The 21,744-nt window shown below is 49.8% G+C and overlaps 1 protein-coding gene across 1 annotated transcript in view; it reads left to right on the top strand.

Annotated features, from left to right (window-relative positions):
• CA7 (carbonic anhydrase 7) overlaps positions 1-4,612 on the top strand; it is a 49,187-nt gene extending 44,575 nt beyond the window's left edge. Inside the window, exon 7 of the mRNA XM_063945635.1 lies at positions 2,891-4,612. Within this exon, the coding sequence (XP_063801705.1) occupies positions 2,891-3,019 (129 nt within the window). The 3' untranslated portion in view covers positions 3,020-4,612. The remainder of the gene's footprint in view (positions 1-2,890) is intronic.
• The last annotated feature ends 17,132 nt before the right edge of the window (positions 4,613-21,744 follow it).

Genomic DNA, 21,744 nt, shown 5'->3' with positions numbered 1-21,744 from the left:
TTGCTTTCTTATTAACGAATTAAAAAGCAATCTCTTGTTTGCCTTTAGATCATAAAAGGGGATGAGGTGAGAGAAACAAGCTCTTACTAATTAGGCTACTGTGCAACCAACGTCAATAAAGGCGAGTTGTGTACGGCACCTCACCAGAAATGGGGCGTGGTGGTATCAGCGCACCTTAACACCTGCTCCGTATTATGCTTAATTCCTGATCGCATTCTGCAAATTCACAGAGTGAGAGGAGTGCAAAGGCAGCAACAGTGTCGGACTGGGGCATGTAGGGCCCACCGGGGGAATGCAGTGGTAGGGGGCCATGTTTAGGGGTGGTGCCAGTCTGCTGAGGGGGTGTGGCCTGCCACCTCATTGTTTTGGCTAACCATTAGAGAATGCAACGTCTGGGCCCCTTCATAAATATATACAGTAAATTCAGCTGCTGCATGCATGATAATGTACCAGATTAATAACAGCAATGCACTGTAGAAAATACACCATAGTCCAGTATAAGGTAACATATGTATAATGTACAATTCAAGTGCACAGTCTGGAACCTGATCCTTAAAGCAGGAGGAGGGCCCCCAGGCAGTAGGGCCCACTGGTGGTTTCCCCTGTACCCCTGTGGGCCAGTCCAAGCCTGGGCAGCAATCAATGTCAGATATCTCACAGCAGCAATCACAGAAGAAGAGGGGCACTCCCAGCAATGGGTGTCAGAATGTTTGCGAGTTGCGATGACAAAGTAGAATTTACTCTCTAGACCAGAGGCAAGCAATCTCTTGCTGGTCAGCTGTCTCAGCAAAGCAAGGCAAGCTGGAACTTGTAGTTCAACAGCAGCTGTGGAGTCACATGTTGCCTACTTCAGAGACAGTTCTTTGATTTGTAGACATGAATCTGCCCGCAGATAGAGAGAGCCCTGGTGGAAATCAACCCCAATACCTCAGTAATGCTAGCCACTACACCAGGCCTGGCCAACCTGTGGCTCTCCAGATGTTGTGAAACTACACATCCCAGCATGCCCTGCCAAAGTTTTAGCATTCCCTAAGAGCAAAACTGTGGCAAGGCATGATGGGACTTGTAGTTTTACAACAGCTGGAGAGCCACAGGTTGGCCAGGCCTGCACTACACCAACCGTGCTTCATCCATGTATAATGAAATATTTGTAACTATACAGTATTAGTATTGGGACTAAAAACTATGGGGGTCATTCCGAGTTGATCGCTCGCTAGCAGTTTTTAGCAGCCGTGCAAACGCTATGCCGCCGCCCACTGGGAGTGTATTTTAGCTTAGCAGAAGTGCGAACGAAAGGATCGCAGAGCGACTACAAAGTTTTTTTTTGTGCATTTTTAGAGTAGCTCAAAACCTACTCAGCGCTTGCGATCACTTCAGACTGTTCAGTTCCTGTTTTGACGTCACAAACACACCCTGCGTTCGCCCAGCCACGCCTGCGTTTTTACCTGCCACGCCTGCGTTTTTTCCAACACTCCCTGAAAACGGTCAGTTGACACCCAGAAACGCCCACTTCATGTCAATCACTCTGCGGCCACCAGTGCGACTGAAAAGCTTCGCTAGACCCTGTGTGAAACTACATCATTCGTTGCAATAGTACATCACGCGTGTGTATTGCGCCGCATACGCATGTGCAGAAGTGCCGTTTTTTTGCCTCAACACTGCACAGCGAACGAATGCAGCTAGTGATCATCTCGGAATGACCCCCTATAAGTGATAAAGTGGCAACGTAGATATAATACGATGCCGCCGGTAACATCTGCGGGATGTTGGAATTTAGTACCAGTGGCGCACCCAGGGGGGGTTTCCGAGCACCCAGAAACCCCCCTCCAGCAAAAAAAAAAAAAATTTTTTTTTTTTTTTTTTTTTTTTTAGCTGCATGAGTATTATTAATGGCTGTCTAGCATCCTCTGCAGCCTGCTGTCTTCCTGGTGGCGCTTGTAAGTGCTTAATAAAAGTTTACTTTATTTTAATTATAGTACATATATATCCATGTGCATACATATATACACATGTATCTATATATATACATACATACATATAAACACACACACACACACACACACGATATATATATACATGTGTATACTGTATACAATAGACGTGTACTGTATGTATATATATATATATGTATGCGTTTAATATATATATATACACATATATATGTGTATATACGGTATATATATGTGTAGATATGTATGTGTATATATATATATATATATATATATATACAGAGAGAGAGAGAGAGAGGTGGATCGGCACTCCCACTGATGGCCACAGTAAGCACCGGTGCCCTCTTGAAACAAATACTTACAAATACGGAAAGGAGGAAGCGGCACTCTGCGTCTTTAAACAGGCAAAAAGTGTATTCAACAACACATCTACAGGTCCTGTAGATGTGTTGTTGAATACACTTTTTGCCTGCTTCCTCCTTTCCGTATTTGTGTATTATATATATATATATATTTATATATATATATATATATATATATACACACACACACACACACTAGTTTTACGGACCCAGCATATACTGGGTCACCTCAGTCCCCACCCCCGTGATTGGCTCCACCCAGTTCTGGAAACCCCCCCATGCAAATCCTGCGTTTGCCACTGAGTACAGACTCTGACTGGCTCCCTGCATTATCCTTTGTTAGAAGCAGCGAGTTTGGGTTTTATGGTTTTCTAGATACATAATCTCATGACCAGCAGTTTAGTCACATATCACATCTTTCTCCAGTTCCAGATAACTCCCTTTTAGTTACAGCTTCTATTGTGTGAATGGTCCAAGTTGGTGTTACACGTAGAGCTGTGTGTACGTAGCCTCCCCTGTCCTTTTACCGCCATATAGAGGATACCCTCCCTGTAACGTAACAACTCCCTGTTTCCCCAGATGGAACGGTTCAGGAAGACCCTTCTGTTCTCCGGAGAGGAGGAAGAAGAGAGGATCCACATGGTGAACAACTTCCGGCCTCCGCAGCCTCTCAAGGGCAGGAAAGTGGAAGCATCTTTTAAGTGCTGATGTCACCAAGGACCACAAACTATCTCGCCAGCCAGAGACTGTTGGCTGACCACGGGGCTCCTCCTCGCACCACGTCCTGCCTTACGCCATTCTGCCCTCCACCTCTAGACGAGCACTTTCCCACTGATTTCTCACTGTTACACCTTAATTTATAGTTGAAACATCCTGTTTTATAAAGAATGGAAATGCTGCAACCCCCCACCTTCCCCCATCCCACCACTGTGGCTGTTTTGTACTGACCCCCGACCCCCACCTGTAGGGCCTGTCCACCAGCCATCTACCTGTAATATAGTTACGCTGCTTGGTTAGGCCAATCAACGAGACCCTGCTACTGTTGTTGTGACTTGCGTTACACTATGGCTTACAAAACCTGCACCTGTCGTGGAAACCCAGTTACATTGGGGTCTATTCATGAAGCAGTGAAAACTGTGGAGAAGTGAGCCAGTGGAGAAGAACCAATCAGCATTGAAGTAACATCTATAATTTGCATACTATAAAATCATACAGAGCAGCTGATTGGTTGCCATGGGCAACTTCTCCACTGGCTCACTTCTCCACTCTTTTCACTGCTTCATCATGAATAGACCCCCTTGTGAGCTGAACCACTGTTCACTGCTTCTGCATTACCACGATGATCAGCACAGACCAGAAAATGGTGTCCACCACCACGTGTAATCCATAGGTGCACTTTAATGCAAAGCTATAGCTAAAATAAGATATATATATATTTTTATATGTTACAAAAAAGGATTAATTGTTCACTCTGTAGCTGATTGCTGATTGACAGCGACAGCTGTGTTTACTCATGAAATCATGCAACACTTTCTCACTGTACACTGCCATATTTCTGAGAAAGTCCATCCCATGCCATTGCCTTTCCTGAGGAGGCCTACTGTAAATCTTACGAACGTGCACTGCCTCCACCGAACCGGCGGTGACTGCTCAATGCCGATTTACCGCTTTAAAATGGCAGCAGAAGGGCAGGGACAAGCTGGAGGCATAATCACTGCAATATACTTGACCGGTTCCCATCGCTCACGTCCCCGCCTTCCTCGTTTTATTGGTTGAGACTGTGAGAGAAAGGGAGGAGCAGTTCCTGGTGAGATGGGCTACGGAGCACGTTCGTATCATTATTAGTAGGCAACTATGCAGATTTGAGATAATCATTGTAATTCTTGTTGAGTTACTTGCGTTGGACAATCATGCTCCTGATCACAGTATGGATGTTTTGCAGAACAAATTTATAGAATATTCTATGTTGATGTAATCTGTTCACCTGCATTGTACGAGTTATTGGCACCACACAGAGGCCCTCATTCCGAGTTGATCGCTCGCTAGCTGCTTTTAGCCGCCGTCGTCTGGGAGTGTATTTTAGCTTAGCAGAAGTGCGAACTAAAGGTTAGCAGAATGGCGGTGAAATTTTTTCAAGCAGTTTCAGAGTAGCTGCAAACCTACTCCTTCCTTGTGATCACTTCAGACTGTCACTGATCTGTACATGCCTTTTATTAATCTGTTGGAAAACGCTAAATTGTAGACACAATGTTTGTGCAAGACGTAGGCCAAATAAACTGTTTGTTTTTTATTTAAATGCAATAGATCATTTGTTCATTTATATATCTTCTTATATATTTATTTTTCATTAATATATTTATGATATCTACATCATTTCCATGGTGTGATACTATCCTGTAAATTATTCTCAAATATCATCATTTTACATTGCTTGGGTATTAAGAGTTGTACGGTATTATATGGAATAACATGACAATCCATCATATAACCATGGAGCTTGTAGAGACTAGTAATATCTTTCCAATGTGCAGTATTGCCCATTGCAATCTTTATCCCATGTATGTTGGCAGTGGCGGATCCAGGGGAGGGGCACTCAAGCCGTGCCCCCCCTGTCATTTGTGGCAGTTTTTTTTTTTAGACCGCCAACGGCACTGCTGCATTCTCCCCTTGATAGAGCCAGCGGGCAGTAGTCCCAGCGCAGGAGGCCCGGCGGTCAGAGCTCACACTGTCAGCCGCCAGCGCTGCGCTGCACCTCCTCCTGCCTCGTAACCAATGGCAACCCGGTGCCAACACATCACGCTGCGCGCTGCCACTCTCTCGTCCTGTACCGCGCCGCGCGCTGCCGCTCTCTCCTCCTGTACCCAGCCTTTACTCACCATGCGCTGAGCGCTCTCTCCTCCTGAAGCTGCTGTTTATGGGCACCATTAGGAGTCACAAACGCTCCTTCCTGTCCTAGGATGCCAGCCAGTGGGGCAAAGACTTGAGGTATTTGCTCAAAGTAAATGTGATAGGATGGGGGGGGGGGGGGGGGGCATGCAAGGTTGTCAGGGAATCCTTTGTTGTGTCTTTCCTGAAACAAAGTTACAGTATGTCCCTGTATCTCCCCCTCAGCACCCTCCTCCTCCTGTATCTCCCCCTCAGCATCTCCCCCTCAGCACCCTCCTCCTCCCTGTATCTCCCCCTCAGCACCCCACCCCTCCCTGTATCTCCCCCTCAGCACCCTCCTCCTCCTGTATCTCCCCCTCAGCACCCTCCTCTTCCTGTATCTCCCCCTCAGCACCCTCCTCTTCCTGTATCTCCCCCTCAGCACCCTCCTCCTCCTGTATCCAGAGCCGGATTAAGGGGGGGTCCCGGGGATATGTACCCCGGGCCCCCCTTTCCAAAAGGTCCCCCTGCCACACCACAGATCGGATCTTTCTTCAATCCGATCTGCGGTGCTGCGCTCACGAGCCCCAGCTCCCCGCTGCCCTGTCTTTCCTCCTCCTTCAGTTCAGCGTGCGGCGCACCAATGACGGAGCGGCATCCTTGCTGAGCCGGACAGCAATTGGACAACTGAGCCGTCGCTCAGCTGCGCTGACTACAGCTCTAAGAAGAGTGCTCTAACAGGTGTAGTCAGGGCAGCTGAGCGACGGCTCAGCTGTCCAATTGCTGTCCGGCTCAGCAAGCCTGCGGCTCAGTCATTGGCGCGTCGCACGCTGAACTGAAGGAGGAGGGATTCTTAGCGATATATATATATATATATATATATATATAATTTTTTTTTTTTTTCGTTTTTTAGTCCGTGGGGGCCCCCCTGCTCTTTAGTACCCCAGGCCTCCCGTGGCCTTAATCCGGCTCTGCCTGTATCTCCCCCTCAGCACCCTCCTCCTCCCTGTATCTCCCCCTCAGCACCCACCCCCTCCTGTATCTCCCTCTCAGCACCCTCCCCCTCCCTGTATCTCCCCCTCAGCACCCTCACCCTCCCTGTATCCCCCCTCAGCACCCTCACCCTCCCTGTATCTCCCCCTCAGCAACCTCACCCTCCCTGTATCCCCCCTCAGCACCCTCACCCTCCCTGTAACTCCCCCTCAGCAACCTCACCCTTCCTGTATCTCCCCCTCAGCACCCTCACCCTTACTGTATCTCCCCCTCAGCACCCTCCTCCTCCCTGTATCTCCCCCTCAGCACCCTCACCCTCCCTGTATCTCCCCCTCAGCACCCTCACCCTTACTGTATCTCCCCCTCAGCACCCTCCTCCTCCCTGTATCTCCCCCTCAGCACCCTCACCCTCCCTGTATCTCCCCCTCAGCACCCTCCCACTCCCTGTATCTCCCCTTCAGCATCTCCCCCTCAGCACCCTCACCCTCCCTGTATCCCCCCTCAGCACCCTCACCCTCCCTGTATCTCCCCCTCAGCAACCTCACCCTCCCTGTATCCCCCTCAGCAACCTCACCCTCCCTGTATCCCCCCTCAGCACCCTCACCCTCCCTGTATCTCCCCCTCAGCAACCTCACCCTCCCTGTATCCCCCTCAGCAACCTCACCCTCCCTGTATCACCCCTCAGCACCCTCACCCTTCCTGTAACTCCCCCTCAGCACCCTCACCCTCCCTGTATCTCCCCCTCAGCAACCTCACCCTCCCTGTATCCCCCTCAGCAACCTCACCCTCCCTGTATCCCCCCTCAGCACCCTCACCCTCCCTGTAACTCACCCTCAGCACCCTCACCCTTCCTGTATCTCCCTCTCAGCACCCTCCTCCTCCCTGTATCTCCCCCTCAGCACCCTCACCCTCCCTGTATCTCCCCCTCAGCACCCTCACCCTTCCTTATCTCCCCCTCAGCACCCTCCTCCTCCCTGTATCACCCCCTCAGCACCCTCACCCTTCCTGTATCTCCCCCTCAGCACCCTCACCCTTCCTGTATCTCCCCCTCAGCACTCTCCTCCTCCCTGTATCTCCCCCTCAGCACCCTCACCCTCCCTGTATCTCCCCCTCAGCACCCTCCCCCTCCCTGTATCTCCCCCTCAGCACCCTCACCCTCCCTGTATTCCCACTCAGCACCCTCACCCTCCCTGTATCTCCCCCTCAGCAACCTCACCCTCCCTGTATCCCCCTCAGCAACCTCACCCTCCCTGTATCCCCCCTCAGCACTCTCACCCTCCCTGTATCGCCCCCTCAGCAACCTCACCCTCCCTGTATCCCCCTCAGCACCCTTACCCTCCCTGTATCCCCCCTCAGCACCCTCACCCTTCCTGTATCTCCCCCTCAGCACCCTCACCCTTCCTGTATCTCCCCCTCAGCACTCTCCTCCTCCCTGTATCTCCCCCTCAGCACCCTCACCCTCCCTGTATCTCCCCCTCAGCACCCTCCCCCTCCCTGTATCTCCCCCTCAGCACCCTCACCCTCCCTGTATCCCCCCTCAGCACCCTCACCCTCCCTGTATCTCCCCCTCAGCAACCTCACCCTCCCTGTATCCCCCTCAGCAACCTCACCCTCCCTGTATCCCCCCTCAGCACCCTCACCCTCCCTGTATCGCCCCCTCAGCAACCTCACCCTCCCTGTATCCCCCTCAGCACCCTCACCCTCCCTGTATCCCCCCTCAGCACCCTCACCCTCCCTGTAACTCACCCTCAGCACCCTCACCCTTCCTGTATCTGCCCCTCAGCACCCTCACCCTTCCTGTATCTCCCCCTCAGCACCCTCCTCCTCCCTGTATCTCCCCCTCAGCACCCTCACCCTCCCTGTATCTCCCCCTCAGCACCCTCCCACTCCCTGTATCTCCCCTTCAGCATCTCCCCCTCAGCACCCTCACCCTCCCTGTATCCCCCCTCAGCACCCTCACCCTCCCTGTATCTCCCCCTCAGCAACCTCACCCTCCCTGTATCCCCCTCAGCAACCTCACCCTCCCTGTATCCCCCCTCAGCACCCTCACCCTCCCTGTATCTCCCCCTCAGCAACCTCACCCTCCCTGTATCCCCCTCAGCAACCTCACCCTCCCTGTATCCCCCCTCAGCACCCTCACCCTTCCTGTAACTCCCCCTCAGCACCCTCACCCTCCCTGTATCTCCCCCTCAGCAACCTCACCCTCCCTGTATCCCCCTCAGCAACCTCACCCTCCCTGTATCCCCCCTCAGCACCCTCACCCTCCCTGTAACTCACCCTCAGCACCCTCACCCTTCCTGTATCTCCCTCTCAGCACCCTCCTCCTCCCTGTATCTCCCCCTCAGCACCCTCACCCTTCCTGTATCTCCCCCTCAGCACCCTCCTCTTCCCTGTATCTCCCCCTCAGCACCCTCACCCTCCCTGTATCTCCCCCTCAGCACCCTCACCCTTCCTGTATCTCCCCCTCAGCACCCTCCTCCTCCCTGTATCTCCCCCTCAGCACCCTCACCCTCCCTGTATCTCCCCCTCAGCACCCTCCCCCTCCCTGTATCTCCCCCTCAGCATCTCCCCCTCAGCACCCTCGCCCTCCCTGTATTCCCCCTCAGCACTCTCACCCTCCCTGTATCTCCCCCTCAGCAACCTCACCCTCCCTGTATCCCCCTCAGCAACCTCACCCTCCCTGTATCCCCCCTCAGCACCCTCACCCTCCCTGTATCTCCCCCTCAGCAACCTCACCCTCCCTGTATCCCCCTCAGCACCCTCACCCTCCCTGTGTCCCCCCTCAGCACCCTCACCCTCCCTGTAACTCACCCTCAGCACCCTCACCCTTCCTGTATCTCCCCCTCAGCACCCTCACCCTTACTGTATCTCCCCCTCAGCATCCTCACCCTCCCTGTATCTCCCCCTCAGCATCTCCCCCTCCCTGTAACTCACCCTCAGCACCCTCACCCTTCCTGTATCTCCCCCTCAGCACCCTCACCCCTACTGTATCTCCCCCTCAGCACCCTCCTCCTCCCTGTATCTCCCCCTCAGCACCCTCACCCTCCCTGTATCTCCCCCTCAGCACCCTCACCCTTCCTGTATCTCCCCCTCAGCACCCTCCTCCTCCCTGTATCTCCCCCTCAGCACCCTCACCCTACCTGTATCTCCCCCTCAGCACCCTCCCCCTCCCTGTATCTCCCCCTCAGCATCTCCCCCTCAGCACCCTCACCCTCCCTATATTCCCCCCCAGCACCCTCACCCTCCCTGTATCTCCCCCTCAGCAACCTCACCCTCCCTGTATCCCCCTCAGCAACCTCACCCTCCCTGTATCCCCCCTCAGCACCCTCACCCTTCCTGTATCTCCCCCTCAGCACCCTCACCCTACCTGTATCTCCCCCTCAGCACCCTCACCCTCCCTGTAACTCCCCCTCAGCACCCTCACCCTCCCCGTATCTCCCCTTCAGCATCTCTTCTGCCAGTTAGTCACCCTCTCTCTGTCATCCACTGCCAGTCTCCCTGTCACCCACTGCCAATCACCCTCTCCCTGTCACCCACTGCCAGTCACCCTCCCCGTAACCCACTGCCAGTCACTCTCCTTGTCACCCACTTCCTGTCACCCACTGCCAGTCACTCTATACCCAGTCACACACTACAAGTCATGTTCTCCCAGTCACCCTCTCTCCCTCTGCCTGTCACCCACTGCCAGTCACTCTCCATCAACCGCTAGCTGTCACCAACTGATAGTCACTCTCCCTGTCACCTACTGCAAGTCACTCTCTCTCTCACTCTCTCCCTGTACTGTGAGGCCTCACCCCTTGTAGTGGTGACACACCCCTTTTCTGGGAGCGCATGCGCTGAAGGCGTCCACAAATGTACTTGCCCCTTCCATGGTGCCCCCACTGTCATTTTCTTCTGGATCCGCCCCTGTATGTTGGTGTTCATACATATTCTAGCTTTTTATTATTATATTATGTAGCCAGGATATAGCAGTGAGACTCTTATGAACTAACGCTATAGAATATTACATAATGCAGATTTCTTGCCATAATTAGCATCTTTGATCATGAAATTTGGACAGCTGCAGTGAAACGCGTTTGATAACTACAACCCAGTGAAACGCGTGGGAAAGGAATGTGCAGTTTTGTATATACTGTTTATTCCTTGCCCTATAAAGTTTGATGGCTTTAATACTTCATTGAAACGTTCCTATCAGATTCCCAGCCCCATTCTCTTAATTGTGACAGGCAAGCTGACGTTTAATGCGGTCGCCAGATGAATTATTGGCTAGTAAATAGAGAACTAAGTAACTTTTATGTCTCAGATGTGGTTAATCATTAATTCCCCAGAGAGGTTCTCATAATAGAACACAGAGGCAGTCACCTGTATCGGATTCTTGGTGGGGAGTACACAGGGAACATTTCTGCATCTCCTGCAAATAACTTTCTGCAGGACTGGCATTCCTGTGTACTTATACCCCTGCTCATTTATCGCCCCCTTATCCCTAAAAACTTCAGCTGCTTATGGCAACATCTTCTGATAAGCTCTTCGCATCTCCATGTATATATTTGTGAATGTTATTAGTACTTCTTGTTCTTGCACATAGAGAAACTTGTATTTTATCTATTATTAACCCTATAAATAGTTATATAAATGGCTGCGGTTATAGATAGATTAAATACGTCAGATAATTAGCATTCATTTAGCCGATTCCCTCTGCATCACATATAATTTATTGGCTGAGAAGTTCAGTCATTCTTGATAATTGTTTCTATTTCCTAATGAGTAACTTGTTGCAGGCTGTTAGATTTCATTAGTGTATTGTCATTCCTACCAGCGTGGGCTGTAAAAGCAGATCTCAGTGTATCCAGTCCACCGCGCACTTTGTACCCTGCGTCGCACAGGGGTCAGGAGAGGACCAATGGCAAATTAGAGACAGATCCCAGAGGTCATTATTTGTGGAAGTGCAAAAGCCCTGCGTCAGCGCAAATTACAAATGACCATTTTTGAGCATAAATGTGCCTTTTTTATCTAGAAAAGGAAGCGCTTGTCAGTGAATATTGTGACATCTCATTGTGAGTGGCAATGGAGAAGTTAGAAAATAGGGCACCCGATTAAGTCTTGGGGGAGCCTGGGGCACTTAATACAAGTGGGTCACGGGGAAGGGGGGGAATATATTACATTTTGCATACCTCCCAAAGTGACCCATTCCTGGAGGGACTAAATGCTCTCCTTCTTAATATGTGATTGGCGTCACCTGTGTTGAACTATTTAATTGATAAGAAAGGTATTTCAACACAGAAGAGGAGGAGATGCTGGGATCCCTGGGTCACTTACAGAGCTCTTCCCCCTCCTACCTCTCTTCTGTTCGGGAAGCTCCATTGGTAGGTCATGAAACCTGATACTCTTGTGTCTCTGCCTGCACTGTATACTATCCCTCTCGCCAGGGCCGTAACTAAGTGTGTGCCAGGTGTGCTTGGCACACAGCGCAGTCGCCCTGAGGGCGCAACTGGCCGCATCCCCGTTCCAAGGGGACTTTAGTCTGTGACATTGTAATGAGTCAAACTGACTCATTACAAGCCACCTGTGTGTGCACGGAGAGGAGCAGCAGCTCCGAGGGCAGGGGAGAAGGAGGAGGAGGGAGGGGGACTCAGGAGCCACAGCAGCGCACTGTAACTGGTGGTGGCGCCACTGCAGCTGTCCCTCTCCTTTCACATAGGCTGGCTGCCATCACTGTGAATGCTGGGATGTGCTTCCCTCATCCCAGCATTCACAGCGGTGGTGGCCAGCCAATGTGGAAGGAGAGGGTCAGCTGCAGCAGCGCCACCACCAATTACAGTGCGCTGCTGCGGCTCCCGAGCCCCCCTCCCTCCTCCTCCTCCCCTGCCCGGGATCTGCCAGCAGCTGCTGCACCAAGGAGCCTGACTGCCTGAGCCAGCAGAGAGACAGTAAGTATCTATCATCTATTCTGTCTATCTATCTATCTATCTATCTATCTATCTATCTATCTATTCTGTCTACCTAATGTGTAAAAGGTGGACTCTGTCTGCCATAATGTGTAAAGCAGACGCTGTCTACCGTAATGTGTAAAAAGGGGGACTGTCTGCCGTAATGTGTAAAAAGGGGACACTGCCATAATATGTAAAAAGGGGACACTGTCTGCCGTAATGTGTTAAAAGGGTGACTCTGTCTGCCATAATGTGTTAAAAGGGTGACTGTCTCCCATAATGTGTTAAAAGGGGGACTCTGTCTGCTGTAATGTGTAAAAGGTTGACTCTGTCTGCCGTAATGTGTAAAAAGGGGACGCTGTCTGCCGTAATGTGTAAAAAGGGGACTCTGACTGTCATAATGTGTAAAAAAGGTGACTCTGTCTGCCGTAATGTGTAAAAGGTGGACTCTGTCTGCCGTAATGTGTAAAAAGGGGACGCTGTCTGCCGTAATGTGTAAAAGGGGGACTCTGACTGTCATAATGTGTAAAAAAGGTGACTGTCTGCCGTAATGTGTAAAAGGTGGACTCTGTCTGACAATGTGTAAAAAGGTGACACTGCTGCCGTAATGTGTAAAAAGGGGAATCAGTCCGCCGTAATGTGTAAAAAGTTGGACTCTGCCGTAATGTGTAAAAGGGGACTCTGTCTACCGTAATGTGTAAAAATGGGACTCTACCTGCCGTAATTTGTAAAAGGTGTTCTACCTGGTGTAGTGGCGCTAATGTGCGGCGTAATTTGAACAATGGAGCTTACTGTGCACCGTAATATGAATTGGTATTATTTTGTGGCCACACCCCTTCCCCATGAAGCCACGCCCCTATATTTTGGATGCGCGCCTAAGGTGTGCACAGTCCCTACTTTACAGAAGGGGGTGGGGGCACTGATGCCGTTTCTTGCACGCAGCGCTAAAATGTCTAGTTACGGCACTGCCTCTCGCATTCTGGCTGCCTGGTTCTGCTGCTGCACAGGAGGGAGATCTAGTGATATCAGTGTGCTCCGGCTGGGGGTCCCCCTGACTGAGGGGGTCCAGGGGTACAGTATCCTCTGACACCCCCACCCCCACCCTTAATCTGGCTATGATGGACATAGAGGTAGAGACTGATCTTGGGTGCTGAAATACAAATACATTCCCACTATCAAGACCCACTGTTAGATGCTCACTTCTGCCCCATCTCTCATCCTAACCCTCTGCTACATGGCTCACTTCTGCCCCATCTCTGATCCTAACCCTCTGCTACATAGCTCACTTTTGCCCCATCTCTCATCCTAACCCTCTGCTACATGGCTCACTTCTACCCCATCTCTCATCCTAACACTGTGCTACATGGCTCACTTCTGCCCAATCTCTCATCCTAACCCACTACTACATGGCTTACTTCTACCCCATCTCTCATCCTAACCCTCTGCTACATGGCTCACTTCTAACCCATCTCTCATCCTAACCCTCTGCTACATGGCTCACTTCTACCCCATCTCTCATCCTAACCCTCTGCTACATGGCACACTTCTACCTCATCTCTCATCCTAACACTCTGCTACATGGCTCACTTCTGCCCTATCTCTCATCCTTACACTCTGCTACATGGCTCACTTCTACCCCATCTCTCATCCTAACCCTCTGCTACATGGCTCACTTCAACCCCATCTCTCATCCTAGCCCTCTGCTACATAGCTCACTTCTACCCCATCTCTCATCCTAGCCCTCTGCTACATAGCTCACTTCTAACCCAGCTCTCATCCTAACCCTCTGCTACATGGCTCACTTCTACCCCATATCTCTCATCCTAACCCTCTGCTACATGGCTCACTTCTACCCCATCTCTCATCCTAGCCCTCTGCTACATGGCTCACTTCTACCCCATCTCTCATCCTAACCCTCTTCTACATGGCTCACTTCTACCCCATCTCTCATCCTAACCCTCTGCTACATGGCTCACTTCTACCCATCTCTCATCCTAACCCACTGCTACATGGCTCACTTCTACCCCATCTCTCATCCTAACCCTCTTCTACATGGCTCACTTCTACCCCATCTCTCATCCTAACCCTCTGCTACATGGCTCACTTCTACCCATCTCTCATCCTAACCCACTGCTACATGGCTCACTTCTACCCCATCTCTCATCCTATCCCTCTTCTGCATGGCTCACTTCTACCCCATCTCTTATCTTAACCCTAAATTGTGCGATTGCATGTGTACGCTGTGCGAAAATTCCCCTCAGTCAGCGGACAGCTGCAAAACCGTTCGTATCACACTCACCATCAAATGTTTTTCCCATTCTGTGCAGTCTGTGCGTAGCTCAATACTTACTCCTCCAGTGCGAAGAAATCAGGCTGATCGGGGCCGGAGCTGACATAACACACCCTCTGTACTGAGAGGAGCATAACTGAAGCTATAGTAAGGACACCTCTGTAACAGTTCACCCACAGAGAGATAAGACTAGAGGGGCCCGTACATCTGAGGTGCATTTTCCCGATTACTTCTGCATGTTAAAAAAACATACAATGTCAGGGTGAAATCTGGTAAAAGGGGGTGATGGGGTCTGCAGTTGCTGGTGTTCCAACGCAATTGAATCAAGCCCTAATTATACCTTCTGGTATTAAGAGGATGGGTTACATCTGTCCAGTCTGCCTTATTTGGAGTTGCTGGTATAGAGCCACCTTTAAAGTTGCAATCTAAAGTTGTGTACCTGAATAACATTTTCTAGATTCTCCTCCTAATGAAGACCCACATACATTTGTGACGGTCTGTCGCAGTTCCCCGACCCCCCGATGCCTGGGTTGGGGAACATGTTTAAATTTCCCTGATTTGCTGATTCCGACCTAAGAATAATTGGGATCAGCAAGTCAGGGATTTTTTTGCAGCAAAAAAACACGATCTCGGAGCTTCGTAAGTGTGGCATATGCATGCCCTGGATCACGGGCATAGCTGGCAGTGCCTTCAGTTGAATCGACCCCTCAGAGTGATGGACAATGACAGTGGGCACGGTCAGATCATGGGGGATATGTATAATAGCTTAGAGAGAGATAAAGTAGATGAAAACCAACCAGCTCCTAAGCAACTGTGCAGGTAACAGGAACAGCCCTCTTCTACCTGACTTGGAGGCCGGAGTAGACTCGTATACAGAACAGGATTATCCGTCCAGGACTCACATGAGCTGTAAATTCACATAGGTGTCCCCTAACAATGAAAGGGTTAAAACATAGAGAGCAGATCCCACGCCCTGCCTGACAATGAGGGAAACACAATGCTCCTTCCTCTATAAATATTACAGTACTGAGCTCCTGACCTGCTGGATCTCTCCGTAGATTAGTCAGGACCTCTCCCTCCATTAAGCCTGTATCAGGCTGTATCAGTGTCACTCTGTGCCTGTCTCTCATTCCCAAGGGCAGATTAAGGAGGTTTATGTGATGGGGTCACATCTGCCAGACACAACAAGTGTTTCCACATCCTCCATAATTCAGCGTAATATAAGGACACATTCATTCATTTAAAGAGATGGGGTGTAGTTAAAATTAGAGATGAGCGGGTTCGGTTTCTTTGAATCCGAACCCGCACGAACTTCACTTTTTTTTTCACGGGTCCGAGCGACTCGGATCTTCCCGCCTTGCTCGGTTAACCCGAGCGCGCCCGAACGTCATCATGACGCTGTCGGATTCTCGCGAGACTCGGATTCTATATAAGGAGCCGCGCGTCGCCGCCATTTTCACACGTGCATTGAGATTGATAGGGAGAGGACGTGGCTGGCGTCCTCTCCATTAGAATAGATTAGAAGAGAGAGAGAGAGAGAGAGAGATTGTGCAGACAGAGTTTACCACAGTGACCAGTGCAGTTGTTGTTAAGTTAACTTTTATTTAATATATCCGTTCTCTGCTATATCCGTTCTCTGCCTGAAAAAAACGATACACAGCAGTCACACAGTGTGACTCAGTCTGTGTGCACTCAGCTCAGCCCAGTGTGCTGCACATCAATGTATAAAAGCTTATAATAATTGTGGGGGAGACTGGGGAGCACTGCAGGTTGTTATAGCAGGAGCCAGGAGTACATAATATTATATTAATTTAAAATTAAACAGTGCACACTTTTGCTGCAGGAGTGCCACTGCCAGTGTGACTAGTGGTGACCAGTGCCTGACCACCAGTATAGTAGTATATTGTTGTATACTATCTCTTTATCAACCAGTCTATATTAGCAGCAGACACAGTACAGTGCGGTAGTTCACGGCTGTGGCTACCTCTGTGTCGGCAGTCGGCACTCGGCAGGCAGTCCGTCCATCCATAATTGTATAATTATATACCACCTAACCGTGGTATTTTTTTTTCTTTCTTTATACCGTCGTCATAGTCATACTAGTTGTTACGAGTATACTACTATCTCTTTATCAACCAGTGTACAGTGCGGTAGTTCACGGCTGTGGCTACCTCTGTGTCGGCAGTCGGCAGGCAGTCCGTCCATCCATAATTGTATTATTATAATATATACCACCTAACCGTGGTTTTTTTTTCATTCTTTATACCGTCATAGTGTCATACTAGTTGTTACGAGTATACTACTATCTCTTTATCAACCAGTGTACAGTGCGGTAGTTCACGGCTGTGGCTACCTCTGTGTCGGCAGTCGGCAGGCAGTCCGTCCATCCATAATTGTATTATAATATATACCACCTAACCGTGGTTTTTTTTTCATTCTTTATACCGTCATAGTGTCATACTAGTTGTTACGAGTATACTACTATCTCTTTATCAACCAGTGTACAGTGCGGTAGTTCACGGCTGTGGCTACCTCTGTGTCGGCAGTCGGCAGGCAGTCCGTCCATCCATAATTGTATTATAATATATACCACCTAACCGTGGTTTTTTTTTCATTCTTTATACCGTCATAGTCAGTCATACTAGTTGTTACGAGTATACTACTATCTCTTTATCAACCAGTGTACAGTGCGGTAGTTCACGGCTGTGGCTACCTCTGTGTCGGCACTCGGCAGGCAGTCCGTCCATCCATAATTGTATTATAATATATACCACCTAACCGTGGTTTTTTTTTCATTCTTTATACCGTCATAGTCAGTCATACTAGTTGTTACGAGTATACTACTATCTCTTTATCAACCAGTGTACAGTGCGGTAGTTCACGGCTGTGGCTACCTCTGTGTCGGAACTCGGCAGGCAGTCCGTCCATCCATAATTGTATTACAATATATACCACCTAACCGTGGTTTTTTTTTCATTCTTTATACCGTCATAGTCAGTCATACTAGTTGTTACGAGTATACTACTATCTCTTTATCAACCAGTGTACAGTGCGGTAGTTCACGGCTGTGGCTACCTCTGTGTCGGCACTCGGCAGGCAGTCCGTCCATCCATAATTGTATTACAATATATACCACCTAACCGTGGTTTTTTTATACCACCTAACCGTGGCAGTCCGTCCATAATTGTATACTAGTATCCAATCCATCCATCTCCATTGTTTACCTGAGGTGCCTTTTAGTTCTGCCTATAAAATATGGAGAACAAAAAAGTTGAGGTTCCAAAATTAGGGAAAGATCAAGATCCACTTCCACCTCGTGCTGAAGCTGCTGCCACTAGTCATGGCCGAGACGATGAAATGCCAGCAACGTCGTCTGCCAAGGCCGATGCCCAATGTCATAGTACAGAGCATGTCAAATCCAAAACACCAAATATCAGAAAAAAAAGGACTCCAAAACCTAAAATAAAATTGTCGGAGGAGAAGCGTAAACTTGCCAATATGCCATTTACCACACGGAGTGGCAAGGAACGGCTGAGGCCCTGGCCTATGTTCATGGCTAGTGGTTCAGCTTCACATGAGGATGGAAGCACTCAGCCTCTCGCTAGAAAACTGAAAAGACTCAAGCTGGCAAAAGCACCGCAAAGAACTGTGCGTTCTTTGAAATCCCAAATCCACAAGGAGAGTCCAATTGTGTCGGTTGCGATGCCTGACCTTCCCAACACTGGACGTGAAGAGCATGCGCCTTCCACTATTTGCATGCCCCCTGCAAGTGCTGGAAGGAGCACCCGCAGTCCAGTTCCTGATAGTCAGATTGAAGATGTCAGTGTTGAAGTACACCAGGATGAGGAGGATATGGGTGTTGCTGGCGCTGGGGAGGAAATTGACCAGAAGGATTCTGATGGTGAGGTGGTTTGTTTAAGTCAGGCACCCGGGGAGACACCTGTTGTCCGTGGGAGGAATATGGCCGTTGACATGCCAGGTGAAAATACCAAAAAAATCAGCTCTTCGGTGTGGAGGTATTTCACCAGAAATGCGGACAACAGGTGTCAAGCCGTGTGTTCCCTTTGTCAAGCTGTAATAAGTAGGGGTAAGGACGTTAACCACCTCGGAACATCCTCCCTTATACGTCACCTGCAGCGCATTCATAATAAGTCAGTGACAAGTTCAAAAACTTTGGGTGACAGCGGAAGCAGTCCACTGACCAGTAAATCCCTTCCTCTTGTAACCAAGCTCACGCAAACCACCCCACCAACTCCCTCAGTGTCAATTTCCTCCTTCCCCAGGAATGCCAATAGTCCTGCAGGCCATGTCACTGGCAAGTCTGACGAGTCCTCTCCTGCCTGGGATTCCTCCGATGCATCCTTGCGTGTAACGCCTACTGCTGCTGGCGCTGCTGTTGTTGCCGCTGGGAGTCGATGGTCATCCCAGAGGGGAAGTCGTAAGCCCACTTGTACTACTTCCAGTAAGCAATTGACTGTTCAACAGTCCTTTGCGAGGAAGATGAAATATCACAGCAGTCATCCTACTGCAAAGCGGATAACTGAGTCCTTGACAACTATGTTGGTGTTAGACGTGCGTCCGGTATCCGCCGTTAGTTCACAGGGAACTAGACAATTTATTGAGGCAGTGTGCCCCCGTTACCAAATACCATCTAGGTTCCACTTCTCTAGGCAGGCGATACCGAGAATGTACACGGACGTCAGAAAAAGACTCACCAGTGTCCTAAAAAATGCAGTTGTACCCAATGTCCACTTAACCACGGACATGTGGACAAGTGGAGCAGGGCAGGGTCAGGACTATATGACTGTGACAGCCCACTGGGTAGATGTATGGACTCCCGCCGCAAGAACAGCAGCGGCGGCACCAGTAGCAGCATCTCGCAAACGCCAACTCTTTCCTAGGCAGGCTACGCTTTGTATCACCGCTTTCCAGAATACGCACACAGCTGAAAACCTCTTACGGCAACTGAGGAAGATCATCGCGGAATGGCTTACCCCAATTGGACTCTCCTGTGGATTTGTGGCATCGGACAACGCCAGCAATATTGTGTGTGCATTAAATATGGGCAAATTCCAGCACGTCCCATGTTTTGCACATACCTTGAATTTGGTGGTGCAGAATTTTTTAAAAAACGACAGGGGCGTGCAAGAGATGCTGTCGGTGGCCAGAAAAATTGCGGGACACTTTCGGCGTACAGGCACCACGTACAGAAGACTGGAGTACCACCAAAAACTACTGAACCTGCCCTGCCATCATCTGAAGCAAGAAGTGGTAACGAGGTGGAATTCAACCCTCTATATGCTTCAGAGGTTGGAGGAGCAGCAAAAGGCCATTCAAGCCTATACAATTGAGCACGATATAGGAGATGGAATGCACCTGTCTCAAGTGCAGTGGAGAATGATTTCAACGTTGTGCAAGGTTCTGATGCCCTTTGAACTTGCCACACGTGAAGTCAGTTCAGACACTGCCAGCCTGAGTCAGGTCATTCCCCTCATCAGGCTTTTGCAGAAGAAGCTGGAGGCATTGAAGAAGGAGCTAACACGGAGCGATTCCGCTAGGCATGTGGGACTTGTGGATGCAGCCCTTAATTCGCTTAACAAGGATTCACGGGTGGTCAATCTGTTGAAATCAGAGCACTACATTTTGGCCACCGTGCTCGATCCTAGATTTAAAGCCTACCTTGGATCTCTCTTTCCGGCAGACACAGGTCTGCTGGGGTTGAAAGACCTGCTGGTGACAAAATTGTCAAGTCAAGCGGAACGCGACCTGTCAACATCTCCTCCTTCACATTCTCCCGCAACTGGGGGTGCGAGGAAAAGGCTCAGAATTCCGAGCCCACCCGCTGGCGGTGATGCAGGGCAGTCTGGAGCGACTGCTGATGCTGACATCTGGTCCGGACTGAAGGACCTGACAACGATTACGGACATGTCGTCTACTGTCACTGCATATGATTCTCTCAACATTGATAGAATGGTGGAGGATTATATGAGTGACCGCATCCAAGTAGGCACGTCACACAGTCCGTACTTATACTGGCAGGAAAAAGAGGCAATTTGGAGGCCCTTGCACAAACTGGCTTTATTCTACCTAAGTTGCCCTCCCACAAGTGTGTACTCCGAAAGAGTGTTTAGTGCCGCCGCTCACCTTGTCAGCAATCGGCGTACGAGGTTACATCCAGAAAATGTGGAGAAGATGATGTTCATTAAAATGAATTATAATCAATTCCTCCGCGGAGACATTGACCAGCAGCAATTGCCTCCACAAAGTACACAGGGAGCTGAGATGGTGGATTCCAGTGGGGACGAATTGATAATCTGTGAGGAGGGGGATGTACACGGTGATATATCGGAGGGTGAAGATGAGGTGGACATCTTGCCTCTGTAGAGCCAGTTTGTGCAAGGAGAGATTAATTGCTTCTTTTTTGGGGGGGGTCCAAACCAACCCGTCATATCAGTCACAGTCGTGTGGCAGACCCTGTCACTGAAATGATGGGTTGGTTAAAGTGTGCATGTCCTGTTTTGTTTATACAACATAAGGGTGGGTGGGAGGGCCCAAGGATAATTCCATCTTGCACCTCTTTTTTCTTTTCTTTTTCTTTGCATCATGTGCTGATTGGGGAGGGTTTTTTGGAAGGGACATCCTGCGTGACACTGCAGTGCCACTCCTAGATGGGCCCGGTGTTTGTGTCGGCCACTAGGGTCGCTAATCTTACTCACACAGCTACCTCATTGCGCCTCTTTTTTTCTTTGCGTCATGTGCTGTTTGGGGAGGGTTTTTTGGAAGGGACATCCTACGTGACACTGCAGTGCCACTCCTAGATGTGCCCGGTGTTTGTGTCGGCCACTAGGGTCGCTAATCTTACTCACACAGTCAGCTACCTCATTGCGCCTCTTTTTTTCTTTGCGTCATGTGCTGTTTGGGGAGGGTTTTTTGGAAGGGCCATCCTGCGTGACACTGCAGTGCCACTCCTAGATGGGCCCGGTGTTTGTGTCGGCCACTAGGGTCGCTAATCTTACTCACACAGCTACCTCATTGCGCCTCTTTTTTTCTTTGCGTCATGTGCTGTTTGGGGAGGGTTTTTTGGAAGGGACATCCTGCGTGACACTGCAGTGCCACTCCTAGATGGGCCCGGTGTTTGTGTCGGCCACTAGGGTCGCTTATCTTACTCACACAGCGACCTCGGTGCAAATTTTAGGACTAAAAATAATATTGTGAGGTGTGAGGTATTCAGAATAGACTGAAAATGAGTGTAAATTATGGTTTTTGAGGTTAATAATACTTTGGGATCAAAATGACCCCCAAATTCTATGATTTAAGCTGTTTTTTAGTGTTTTTGGAAAAAAACACCCGAATCCAAA

The sequence above is a fragment of the Pseudophryne corroboree genome, chromosome 11 (assembly GCF_028390025.1).
Source record: "Pseudophryne corroboree isolate aPseCor3 chromosome 11, aPseCor3.hap2, whole genome shotgun sequence".
NCBI classification, from domain to species: Eukaryota; Metazoa; Chordata; class Amphibia; order Anura; family Myobatrachidae; genus Pseudophryne; species Pseudophryne corroboree.
This window is presented reverse-complemented; position numbering and strand designations above follow the sequence as displayed.